The sequence below is a fragment of the Capricornis sumatraensis genome, chromosome 16 (assembly GCF_032405125.1).
Source record: "Capricornis sumatraensis isolate serow.1 chromosome 16, serow.2, whole genome shotgun sequence".
NCBI classification, from domain to species: domain Eukaryota; kingdom Metazoa; phylum Chordata; class Mammalia; order Artiodactyla; family Bovidae; genus Capricornis; species Capricornis sumatraensis.
Genome location: NC_091084.1, coordinates 58,786,947 through 58,800,592, shown reverse-complemented (window position 1 = coordinate 58,800,592; position 13,646 = coordinate 58,786,947). Strand labels below are relative to the sequence as shown.

Sequence of the window (13,646 nt, the reverse complement as noted above, 5' to 3'; positions counted from 1 at the left end):
TGTGTATCTGTATGTGTGTGTGCACATGCTCAGTCATGCCCAACTCTTTGTGACCCCATGGACTGTAGCCTGCCAGGCTCCTCTGTCCATGAGATTTTCCAGGCAAGAATACTGGAACAGGTTGCCATTTCCTTCTGCAGAGGATCTTCCATACAGAGGGACTGAACCTGCATCTCTTGCATCTCCTGCATTGGCAGGCAGATTCTTTACCACTAATGCCACCTGAAAATCCCCTGCCAATCAGAGTAGAACCTCACAATTCATGTGGCATGAGGTAAAGAACTTAGAAGGGTATTTATTAGATTACCCTTCCCTTATACCTTAGAAGGGTATAAGGGAACACAATTAGCCCTTCACAAAAGACTGAACTGGTTCCATTCAACAAAGCTTAAAATTAAGCCTCAAAAAACAAAATTATTTTTAAGTGTCCCATCTACATTTCAAAACAAATCTCAAAGGATATTTATACAAATATAAAAATATCTAGCTCCCCCAAATGTAAATTTCACAATGTTTAGCCTTACTTATTTAGTGAGTTACCAATCATGCAAGAGGCAAGAAATTATGGGCTTCCTAGGTTTGGCTAGTGGAAAAAGAATCTGCCTGCCAATGCAGGAAATGCAACAGATGAGGGTTCAATCCCTGAGTCAGGAAGATCCCTGGAGGAGGGCATGGCAACCCACTCCAGTATTCTTGTCTGGAGAATCTCATGGACAGAAGGCTATGGTCAACAGGACCATGAAGAGCTGGACACAACTGAAGCAACTTAGTATGCATGCATAAGCCATAATTAAGAGAAAAATCAATAGAAATAGCACAGATGACAGACTTAGTAGATAAAGACATTAAAACTGCCTTTATAATTTTACTCCATATGTTCAAGAAGCTAGAGGAAATACTGAGCATGTTAAGTGAGTACATGGAAAATGCAAACACACACACACACACACACACACACCCCTAAATCAAACTGCTGAAGATAAAATAGACAAATATCTGAGATGAAAAATGAACTAGATGGGATTAAGAGAATATTTTATGCTGAAAAAAGGAAACAGAAACCCTGAAAAGCTGAAATGAACAGAGTATTGGTGAGCTGCAAACAATGTCAGGCATGGGAATATACATGTAAATAGAGTTATCAAAGGAGAGGAGTTGGAGGATGGAAGAAAAGAAAATCTTTGAATGTCTGCACTTGTCTTTCTCCACATAGCATTCTTAGTGCCTAGCAAGGTGTCTGATAGACATTAAGCATTTAATAAACATTTGTTGAGCATCTGTGACAAATAATAACAACAATAAATAAAAAAATAAATACATGAATGCTATTGCAGGCTATAAGGGCCATTAGGGACCAATAAGGAGAAGAGGATGGAAAAGGGAAGCTTAGTAGAAGTGATATGTCTTCACAGCCCTGGAGGATGGGTTCAGTCTGAGGATGTATATAGCCTAGAGAGCCAGAGGAGATGGGGAAGGGTGATCCATTTAAGAAAACACAAATGAAGACTTGGAAACAAGAAAAAACATGGTTTTGAATATTCCTCCTCTACTGGAGTGTCTACTCCATTTGAGGGATAAAGAGAAATTAGGTTAGATGAGTTAGGCTCATAGTACACAAAGCTTTGGGCTTCCCAAGCAGTGCAGTAGTAAAGAATCTGCATGCCAATGCAAGAGACACAAGAGACATGGGTTTGATTACTGGGTCCCAAGGATCCCCTGGAGTAGGAAATGGCAACTTGTCCCAGTATTCTTGCCTGGAAAATTCCGTGGACAGAGAAGCCTGGCAGGCTACAGTCCATGGGCCCGAAAAGAGTTGGACATGAATGAGCACACACACAACTTTAGAAACAGGAAACAAAGGTAGAAGCCACTGAAAATTTTCAAGGGGAAAACAAAAAGTATGATGGTGGCATTCATGATGGACTAGAAGAAAATATGTTGAATGCAAACAGTGGATGGGGGCAACTAGGAAGTTGTTAAAACAATCCTGTCATGAACTGTTGGAAAGCTGTTTGTGAAAGCACCCAAATGATTATCAGCATAGACTAGCACTTGAATAAATGTTACTGGACTCTAAATACTGGGCAAATTAATATTTCACTTAAGGACTAAAGCTTTCTTGGTTTAAGAAAATTTCAAAAGTGGCCCTAAGAATCTGTAATGTATTAAAAATATTACTTGATTCCTAATACATCATTTTAGAGGCTTCCCTGGTGACTCAGGGATAAAGAATCCAACTGCCAATGCAGGAAGCTGCAGGTTCCATCCCTGGGTCGAGGAGATCCCCTGGAGAAAGAAATGGCAACCCACTTCAGTATTCTTGACTGGAATCCCATAGACAGAGGAGTCTGGTGGTCTACCGTCCATGGAATTGCAAACAGTTGAACAGGACTGAGCAACTAACCACCACCCAGTTTCATTGCTTAAGAATGTTAAGAACTCAGACACAGAACTTCTACGTAGGACAGATGGATAAACTGAGGCCAAAAAAACGATGTGAGCACTCCAAGTTCACAGAGCCCCAAACAGTCAAGCTGGAACTAGAGTCCAAACTCTACCTTGTGAAACCAAGGGCTCCAAGGGAAAAGAATATGACTCGAATCCCCAGGAATGGGGCAAGAGTCGGGAAACGGACTCTTTTCAACTATACTTGGCCGAGGGATTTCAAAATCTTAAGACTGCTGAAGTGCAGCACAAGACTGGCCTCGGAAGCCCACTACACACACACTCTCTACCTCGGGAAGACTCGAAGAGGCCCAGAGCCACCTCTCCCGCTCTCGCGATAGCTGCTCCCGGCTCCGCTAGGCCCCGCCCCTCTACCGCAGCCCCTCTGTCGTCACTTCCTGTGGGTCTGCAGGCAGAGGGAGAAGATGGCGGCCCTGGGGGAACCCGTGCGACTGGAGAGGGGTGAGTCGGGCCGAGCCTGGGACCGACGTGGGCGGAGGAGGTAGGGGAGTGCCTTGTCGTCCAAGGGGGCGAGTGGGCCAAGCTCCGAGACCCCGAACCAGGCTTTCCCTCTCCCTGGCGCCTGTGGCCACCGATGTCGATGCGCCGGGCCCGGGGAGGGGCTTGACGCTCTTGACTGATCCTGAGACCCCTTCTGTGTTCACATGGACTATTCCGGAGCACAGCATAGTTCACCACCACTTGTCTGCATTCGCAGACACACGCTGTACACGCTCTCCCTGGGTGGGCACGGCCTACTTTGCGTTCAGAGACGTGTCAAGCTGAGCAAATATCCCACGCCCAGTTCGGACAGACTACACGCCTTGCCCGTATTGACGCGTTCATGCACAGTGTTCGCGCCTTCACTCACCCAGCCGGGACACGCAGCGCGTTCCCACCAAACCCCCTCTCATGCACAAATGCCATCATTACTTCCACCACAACCTCGCTTGTATACGTATTGGGGGTATTTCCTGCCTGTGGTGTCCCTCCCGGGTACGGAGAAGGTGCTTTATAAAAATCCTGCTGTGGTTCTGGAAGGAATAGTGATTGTAAATTACGTTAAAGTGCAGCAGCATTCTTCTTTACAAATCCTACGATTGCTAACTGGTTGATTGCTTGCTTTTTAGAGCACGCTGTCAAGGAAAATAAAACCTGTTCTGCTAAGTAATTAAAAACCGAAAAGCCAGTGAAGTAAGACTATGAGCCTAAAAACGTACTGTTGCAGTTTTTTAGCATTCCACTATTCCTCAAATTCTTTATTTCATATAATTTCAAGTATACTTTTGACACACCTGTATTAGAAGTCATCAGTAAGAGTCAGAAAGTAAAACTAGACATTTCGAGTACTAGTAGTAAACAAAGTATAAGATGGAGATTGACAGTCTCTTTAAATATTAACATTTGCATTTACAGTCTATTTAAGTAGCTTTTGCTCTAAAAAGGGATACATTTTTAGAGTTGAATTTTGGAGTCTTTCCTCATATCTTTACACAGACCCATTTAACATTATTTATTCCTTGTGGTATTCATTATTTGTAAGTCTCTTTACAGGTAATGTTTTCCTCCAGCCCACCAGACCATTAATTAAAGTATCATTTTGACAGAGTAGCAGCTTACTCTGGGAAGATTTGCTAAGTTAGGCCTAAGCCTGTGACATGTTCTTCCAAGCACAATGACACTGTGCTTTGTAGATGGGAACAGATTTGTTTGGTGTTAACTGGAGTAGGTGTTTTTCTTTGAAAACTAGTTGTAGAATTCTAACATGTTGGCAGTCTTTTGTTTTGTTAAGTGCAGTACAAAATGTGAAGCTTCACCTCTGGCATTTAGTTTTGGTAGTCCTGGCTTTTTGTTTTTTCCTGTTTCAGAGTTCATTTCAGTTCTGCAGTAAGAGTGCTCAGAACCTGAGGATAAGCTATTAGTGGATGCCATTTAGCAGGATAAGAAAGATTACATCCACTCTGATTCTTACTTAGCATTCTGTTTAACAGATTCTATTAAGAAACTCTCCCAGCAATCCTATAGTATAAAATTAGTTCATATGATCAAGATCCTGAATGCCTTCAAAGACATTGAAACAAGATTTAGTGGAACACATTTGAGAACATACTGGGTACAGTTTAGGTTCAGTAAAGAATATTTATACTTTTTCAATTTTTTGTTAGTTGGAAATTTTCATATAGCTTGTTTATTATAATTTTGTAGGTCAGAATATTTGATGAACCAGCACTCCCGATTCACCAGCTATTCTGATGGTGGGAGATGAGAATAGGGGAAGTTTTTTCCCCCTGCATTGGATTAACATCAGTTTAAGCTTCTATTACCTGAAATTGAAAAATGTACTTCTTTCTTCACTACATTTATTTTCAATTTTCCAGTTGCAAACAAAGACAACCATACTGATTCTATAAAGAGAAAAGTTCCAATCCTTTAGTGTAATAGAAAATTTGGAATTTCTTCCACTTAAGACAAAAGGAGGGAAGGAACTTTAGAATAATAAGTACTCTAGCCCCCTGTGGTACAAAAACTGTTAAAAAAAAAAAAATCAGGGGAGAAATAGTATGAAACATGACTGAATCTTGTAAAAGTTTCTTAATTTGTAAAACACTTTTTCCTGACACTTCACAATGAGAACTGCCTAACAGGCTTAATATATTTCTATAAAAGTATAGAACATCTTAATGTTTCTTATTAATTGGCGCTAATGTAACATAACATTTATGCTGGCCACATGCCGGCCCTTACCATGTTTTTTTGTTTCATTGGTCATGTAATTCTTATAAAGGAGATATACTGTTATTTCTATTTTGTAGTGGAAAAGAGACACAGGGAGTTTAAGTTACTTGCCCAAGATCATCCAGCTGTTACTGATACCATACTCACAAACTGATTGCTTTGTGTTTTGTAAACATGTATTTGACTGAGCTTGTCCTAATTAAAACACTGTGTGATGATCCTAAGTTGAAAGCAGACCAGTTAATTTTACTCATTTGTATCATTGTTTTAAATTGTATTCCTGCCAGTAACTAACTGCACATGTTATTGAAAAGTTTTTGTGTGTACATATATATTAAGTTTTCTTTTGGGAAATAGTGACTTCATTAGCACACAGCATTTTATACTGCTCAGCACTTTGGTTACTACTGATGGTAGGTGAATTTATTTTTATTGACTAAGTAGCTTCTGATAATGCTGTCATCTTTTCTGAAGTACTTCAATGTTCATGTGTCTGTGACATTTGAGCTCCAGTTCTTTCTTGTGACGTTTAGGACTTTATATTTGTTTTCCTGTGTCTCTTAAAGATACGGTTTTTCAGATTTTATGCATGTTCAACATCAGTTTTTCTTCCTAATCTGCTGTAAAATTTAACATTCTTCTCAGTCTTTACATTCCCACCCTTCATACATGAACCCCCCCACACACAAGTTCATACTCTTAGGCTTTTTTTCCTCTGTGTTCTTATATTTCTTGTTAGCCATTGAGGAATAAATCCTAAATGCTGCACTGTTACAGAGGCATTTAGAGAAAATTACCTATCAGTGTGTGTTTGTTTAACTCTAGATATTTGTAGAGCAATTGAATTGTTGGAAAAACTGCAAAGAAGTGGAGAGGTACCACCACAGAAACTTCAGGCTCTGCAAAGAGTCCTTCAGAGTGAATTCTGCAATGCTGTAAGAGAGGTAAGTAAATGTGATTAAAATTGACTATAAACTTGCGTTATTTAGGGTAAGATAACATTCTGAAATTTGGGTTTGTAGTTTCTTAAAGTTAACTTTAGAACCCACTCCTCTCATTTTTGGAATTTCTAACAGAAAAACATGGTACAAAGATGCATAACTTTTTCTGAAATTTTGACATATTTATTAACTTTAAAAAGAACTCAAGCGTGTTATATTTTGAGATTTGAAATCACAGTGATAACTTTGGGGTTTGCAGGTATATGAACATGTCTACGAGACTGTGGACATCAGTAGCAGTCCTGAAGTGAGAGCTAATGCAACTGCAAAGGTACATTTTTTTCATTTACTGAAAGTGAGAGGATTCATCACAAATTAGAGGTTTAAAATGTGACGTTATTAGTTTCATAATAGACTTATTTTAAAAACTAACAAATAGTACCTTTCAAGTTACACTAAACTCCATTACTGAAAAGTAGGATTTTTTAATTGGCTTTACAAACACATTTTATGCAGTCTGCTGCTACTGCTAAGTCGCTTCAGTCGTGTCCGACTCTGTGCAACCCCATAGACGGCAGCCCACCAGGCTCCCCCGTCCCTGGGGTTCTCCAGGGAAGAACAGTGGAGTGGGTTGCCATTTCCTTCTCCAGTGCATGAAAGTGAAAGTGAAGTCTGACTCTTAGCGACTCCATGGACTGCAGCCCACCAGGCTCCTCTGTCCATGGGATTTTCCAGGCAAGAGCACTGGAGTGGGTTGCCATTGCCTTCTCTGTTATGCAATCTAGATGACACATTAAAATATATTTGCACACAAATAATACATATATATAATATGTGGTTGCTGTAGGTAATATATATCATTATGTAAATATTCATCAAAATTCTGAGGTATGGATTATTAGTCTCATTTTATTGGTGAGGAAGCATCAAATTAGATTACTTGCTTCAGATCACACAAATAGTTAAATGGTAGATCTGAGGTACTCCCCTATGTTGCCATTCACTTTCTCCTTAACCTTAACTCTTCAAATAGGAGGTTACCTCCTCAGAGCTACAGGTGGCAGCTTTTATGTGTTTTTCTGTACCAGTGTTTTCCTCAAATAATTCAAGCATTGATCTCTGTCCATCATATGTGGTGGTGGTGGTCCAGTCATTAAGTTGTGTCTGACTCTTTACAACCCCATGGACTATAGCATACCAGGCTTCTCTGTCCTCCTTTATCTCATGGAGTTTACTCAGATTCATGTCCTTTGACTGGAGTTTACTCAGATTCATGTCCTTTGAAGCGATGATGCTTTCTAGCCATCTCATCATATGTGGGTTGGAATAAGTTTCTGTCAGTAGTAGGTGACTTATACTGAAACTAGTCATTAGCAGGTAACTATTCATTGATAGTTAACTGCTTCACAAAAGGCAATATTGAATTCTCTGTTGAGTCTTGTGGGTATTGTTTGACAGAGTGGGAAAAAACAATTAAAACTTGGGTTTAATTCCTGACTTTCACAGCCTCCTGAACTTCTGAGCCTTTGTTCCATTATCTCTAAAATGAAGCCTGTTTAAGAGCTTGGAGTATTCAGCAAATCTTGATTTTCTCTCTTTCTTCCCATGTTTCTCATATACCCTGATTTAATACACAAAGAAATAGTACCAGATTACTTAATTACATTTAAAAGCAAAATGAAACCCAAGTCCTCAACTTTGTGTTAGAATTCCTCTGAATTAGTCTAAACTTGAAAGATGTGGCTCTGTATGGGTTAATATACAGTGCAAATAGTACAGCAGCCAGAATGACTGCGTAAAAGGACACCTGCCTACGTTTAGGTTACGCACATGGGTTGTGCTGCCCCAAATGCCCCACAGTTGGTGGAATATGAGGAGAGGGGCTTCTCCTTGTTAGTGTGCACAGCGTTCATCTTCCTGGCAAGGCCTGCTTGCCAAGCACTGCACAGAAGTTCTGGGCACAGGAAGGACCAGGAGTGACCTGAACTACCTCAGCACTTTCTGCATAATCCCAGAGTAAGCTTTCCAGTTGTCCTCTTAAAAACACCATCTACTTAGCTTAGCTTCACTGTCAGTGAATTTATGGACATTCAGACATCAAAAATACTTCAAAAGTGGTTTTTAATTTGATACTGATTTCTAATTATCAGTATCACTGTGATTCCGCAGTGATAAGAGAACACACTCTTATGATTTCAGTACCTTTAGACCATGAAATTTTTCTATTTTGTTTTATGTCCCTGGATATGTTTCAGTTGTCTACTGGTTTATAGTCTATGGGAACTTGAATATAATTTGTATTATGCAGTTGTGTGACAATTGTATAAATCTTATGTTGAATCTGTTCATAGTGCTTTTCAGGTCTACTATCTCCTACTTTTCTATCATTGTATTAATTTTTGAGAGTTTGATATTGAAACTCCAACTAAAAATCTACTTAAAAATGCAGTGGGACTGTATGTAACTTGGTTCTGTATTTTTCAAATCTGCTGTAAATTATGATGTTACCATACCCTCATAATTTAAAAAAAGAAAGAAGAAAAAGTGGTTTTTAAAAAGGGACAAAAGAGTGATGTGTTTTTTTAAATACGTGTAAAATTTTCTTTCAGGCTACCGTTGCTGCATTTGCTGCCAGCGAAGGGCATTCCCATCCTCGAGTTGTTGAGCTACCAAAAACAGAAGAAGGCCTTGGATTCAATATTATGGGAGGCAAAGAACAAAACTCTCCAATCTACATCTCTCGAATAATTCCAGGTGGAATTGCTGATAGACATGGGGGCCTCAAGCGAGGAGATCAGCTCCTTTCTGTTAATGGAGTGGTAGGGATGCATTTTATTTCTGCTTGACCACTTGGGGGTGTATTTGAGTTATAGAAACAGTCGTGCCTGACTCTGACTCCATGGCCTGTAGCCTGCCATTCACCTCTGTCCGTGGGGATTCTCCAGGCAAGAATACTGGAGTGGGTGGCCATGCCCTCCTCCAGGGGATCTTCCCAACCCAGAGATTCAACTCAGGTCTCCTGCATTGCAGGCAGAGTCTTTACCATGTGAGCCACCAGGAAAGTCAGAAACAAGATGCAGGGAAAGACCAAGAAGCTTTGTAGTTTAGAAATCCCTTGGAAGACTCTTAGGCATTGCTCTTTAGTGGAGTGATACTTTTTGAAGCACTTTGTGTGTGTTTTGCTTCTTTCTAATGTAAATTAGCAGTGCGTAGTGTAAGTTTTATGAAGTTATTAAGCTTTTTAGTAGTTAAAGCAGTACATTGAATCGAAAGCCTCTCCTCGGTTTAACTTTATCAAATAGCAATTGCTTGATTTACTTCTGACCTAGTGAAATAATAGGGCATGTAGATTGATAATGCTAGGTATTTGGAACTTAAAAACCAATTCCTGGACTGCAGACAGAATATGATTTAGCAGACAATTTTACACTGATTAAAGTGACTAAGCAGGATTATTTCATAGGTTTATAGTTTGAAATGCTATAACATTAGCATTTTTTACTTGTATGGGTTTTAAACATTTTTCATTTTGAGTTATTTACAAAACCTAGGTACTAATTTTGTTTCTGTCTGTGGTTTGTTTTTTCGTAGAGTGTTGAAGGAGAGCATCATGAAAAAGCTGTCGAACTGCTGAAAGCAGCGCAAGGAAAGGTTAAATTAGTAGTGCGGTACACACCCAAGGTCTTGGAAGAAATGGAGTCACGCTTTGAAAAAATGCGATCAGCAAAACGCAGGCAACAGACCTAATGCAGTTAAAACCTTTAGATTCCATTTTGCTTTTAGCTAGAAAGTTTCACTTGTGACCTACTGATGGCCACGTTGCCAATGATTGTAAAAACAACAACAAACTTCCCATGAAATCCTCCTTGCCATTTTATAAATACCTATTTTAACATCATTTATGGTTCCAGAGATGCATACACTTTTTTCTGACAAGAAAAAGTAAAAAGGTAATGAGGGCAGTTCTGTCCTGCTGTTTTTACAGGCCTTTTTCAACAAATGCAGATTTTGTCATAAAGTTGTTATAGATTTTTAAAAATGCTTTTTTAATATTAAAATGTACTTTTACATTCTTAAATCTTTTTTTAGGAAAAAAGGTTTTCTTTATTTGCTTATTTAAAAAGAACAGTTCTCCATTCTTTTTTTTTTCTTTAACCTGTAACATTTCTTTATGCTTTTCCAAGAAATTACACATAATAGTCTCAGCAGTTCATTACGCTATGAATTCATTGTTAATATCACTGCTGCGTTTTGTATGTGAAACACACACATAATATAATCAATGGTAAATTATAACTCAGCACAGTGGAAGTTTTTTACTTTTATTTAAACATAATATATAATGAATACTTGTTTGTACTGATTTATAAAAGTTTTTAAACACTGATACAATCATTGCTAAAATATGTATTCTTAATATTTGAGCAGTGAGGCAAGAGAATATAATTTGATTGTTTGCATTACTGATTACATCTTTCTGTTTATATTCAACTATATCATAAATTACAAATGCAAAAAAGTTTTAGGTTTCTTTTGCAAATTTTTTTAATGCTATTCATTGTTATTTAAATATATCTTATTTTTCATCCTTCCATTCCTAGAGATGAGCCAGTTAGTTTGTGATGGGATATAGCAAAGGAGAAAAAATAATACTTGTAACCTCACCAGCCTCAAGAGTTATAGCTCAATTTAAAGAATTGATACTAAGTAAGAAAAAGATATGTTTAAGATATATAGAAATTATAATGTGATGCATTTCATAAGAATCTGCATACACTTTGTCAAAATGAGTAAGAATTCATTCACATTAAAGTTGTTGGATTTAGAGTCGTGATTCTTATGATTCAAACATGATGAGAATTCTGAGATACTTTGATTTGTCCACTGGATGTCACTGTTTTACTGAAAGGCAGCTATTAGTGGATGACTGTGACTGAGGTCTTTTTAACGGTAGAAATTGAGTTAAGGTTCATATTTAGACATAACTTACAGGAACACTTGTCTGGCTTTTGCAAATTTTAAGTGACAAGTGCTAGAAAGAAAATAATGAATTGAAATAGATAAGGACTTTAGAATAATTATCAACACTGTGTAAAGAGTGGGCATTTTGTGACATTCCTTTAGGAAGAATAGAAATGTGTATCTTTTTCTGCATGTTTGTGAGCACTGTGAGTCTTAAAAAGATTATTCCAGTTTTCAGTGATTTCAGAATAAAAGTCAGTCAGCATTGTTATTTATCTTTTAGGTATTGAACACTGGATTGCATGGTTGAATGTGTTTTTAGTCCACTACAAAACATGCTTGTTATTGATAGGATCATGTTGTTGAATTGTATATTTCCAAAATTAATTGATGTTTTTAAAATGTTGAGACCAAAGTAGGGTAGAAGAATTATGGACTTAATTTAAATGTAAAATTATTAGAGGTATTTGTTGTAGAGCTTTATATATTAAAGAGAGGTATTGGTGCATATAAAAACAGTAATATTATTGTTGTGCTTGTATTCTTGCATTACAGGGTAAATAAACCCTGAAGAAGTCTTATTTTAGTATTGCTGCAGCTGCAGCAGCTTTTAAGGGTGTGTCAACATTTCATTATAAATTACAGCTTCCTGGTTCAGTATCTCAGCTGTTTCAGAACTTTCAGCCAAGTTAAATCTTTTTTGGTGTTGAAACTTAGTAAGTTGAGTAAGCTATTTTTGTTTCTTCTACAGTAATCCACAATCTGTTCTTTGTGTGGGCTGGCACTTATTTATAATTTTTAAAATATGGATAGCTTAAAAGAGCCAAATACAGTAGTTTTGCTTGCTCCTGTTGAGCATGAGTAGCAGTAGTTTATTTTCTTTAATACAGTTTTCATAGTGTATCCAAGAATTTCAAATCATGACCATAGAAAAATGCAGTCATTCAGTGGCAAAGATGTATGATAGTGATTTAGTATAGTGAGGAAATGAGGGGAGTTTTCATCTTATAAATGTATGGTTTATGAACATAACTAAGACATAGTAAATAATAGGTATTTGATTTGTAAATTATAAATATAAGTTATCTTCCCTCTCCAGTTTCCACTTGTTTTGGTATTTCAAAATGAGTTGACTCATTGATTCTCAACCTTAGCTGCATATTAGAACACCCTGCAGGCCTAATGACACTTGAGTCCTACCCCGTACCAACTAAATTGCCGTCTCTGAGGTGGGGCCACATGCTTATTTTTTTGAAGCTTTCCAACTGGTTCTAAAGGACACCTAGGGTTGAGGACCACTTGTTTTCCCCTTTATGATATGCTCTAATTGCACTGGACTCTGTTTGGAAACATCAGAATAATTCAGTTTACAGCTACTACTAAATAGCTACAAATGTAAGGGTCAGTTATATTTCTTAGTAATCTCTTTGGGAATAAAGGTACTTGGCATTGGGGAAGTAACTACCACTTAACTTTTTTTTTTTTTAAATAAAATCTACCAGTAGCTTAAATGTAAGTTTTTAATGTCTGTCACCTTTCTGCCCTCTTTGCCTTTAAAACTTTCAAAAATGTCTATTATTTGAGAAAGCATGTTTAAAAATTGCAGATGATATTTAATAATATTTTCATTGATAATTACGAATTGTCTTAATATAGCCATTTTATCCATTAATATAATACTAGGTTATAGTGGCCTCATTCTTTGGGGTTTGATAATTCAGATGGTTTTTTTTTTTTTAATCGTTGTCTTCCTCTTCTAAATTTTTGAAAGTTACTTTGCTCAAGTACTTAAATAGTTTGGCTCAAGTACTTTGTTTACAATATAAGTGGATATTATAGCATTTAATAGAAGAAATGGCTATGGCTTATCTGAAAAGAATGTCAGCATGACTTGGTGTAGACTTACAAGACTATGTGTTGTGAATATTTTATTATGTGGAATGAGCATTGAAATATCAAGGACTCTAGTAATTGTATTTCCTGAATAAATGTATGTTTATGAATTTTCTAACATATTTTGTTGTTCCTTTGCTAACAGTCTGGTTTTATACTTTTTATTGTCCAAAATGTCACTAATAGTGTTTCCTCAAAGGTTGTTATAGTTCTATAATGATGAAGTAGTGGAAAAGTGCTTGTTCATTAATTTTCAAGAAGTTCCAGACTAATTTGTGTATGGGTATAGTTTTTAAAAGCATCAATAAACAATATGCTTTAAGTCTGAAGTAAAGGAATATAGTAGCCAACATAGATTTAACACTTTTTCAGTGGGCGACTTCATTTATCATTCTGATTCTAAGGCTTATTAAAATAAATTTGTATCAGTTATATTTTTGTTCTTTGGATTAAAAAAAATTGATGTAACTACACAATCATTGTGTTTCTGAAGCATATATATACAATAACTTAAATGAGGTAAAAGCATACTCAGGTGGTAACTGGACTGAAACTTCAGATTCCTGCATTTTGCTTTGCCTTTCCTAAAATATAACTGGAGAGAATAAAGATTCTGTTGTATTATTTTAAGAGAGGCTGTCTGGCATGTGATTGAGAGCACAGAATCTA

The 13,646-nt window shown here is 37.2% G+C and overlaps 1 protein-coding gene across 1 annotated transcript; it reads left to right on the top strand.

Annotated features, from left to right (window-relative positions):
• Positions 1-2,868: 2,868 nt before the first annotated feature.
• LIN7C (lin-7 homolog C, crumbs cell polarity complex component) lies at positions 2,869-13,338 on the top strand. The gene is made up of 5 exons (XM_068988417.1): positions 2,869-2,907; positions 6,007-6,125; positions 6,382-6,453; positions 8,732-8,941; positions 9,714-13,338. Exons 1-5 carry the CDS (start codon positions 2,871-2,873, stop codon positions 9,867-9,869), a joined length of 594 nt encoding a protein of 197 aa, XP_068844518.1. The 5' UTR covers positions 2,869-2,870; the 3' UTR covers positions 9,870-13,338.
• The last annotated feature ends 308 nt before the right edge of the window (positions 13,339-13,646 follow it).

Excerpts from the sequence above, each read along its gene's own strand:
- LIN7C (XM_068988417.1), top strand. The coding sequence starts at position 2,871 with ATGGCGGCCCTGGGGGAACCCGTGCGACTGGAGAGGG. Across the intron at positions 2,908-6,006 it reads ACCCGTGCGACTGGAGAGGG|ATATTTGTAGAGCAATTGAA; the intron begins GTGAGTCGGGCC and ends GTTTAACTCTAG. Across the intron at positions 6,454-8,731 it reads GAGCTAATGCAACTGCAAAG|GCTACCGTTGCTGCATTTGC; the intron begins GTACATTTTTTT and ends ATTTTCTTTCAG.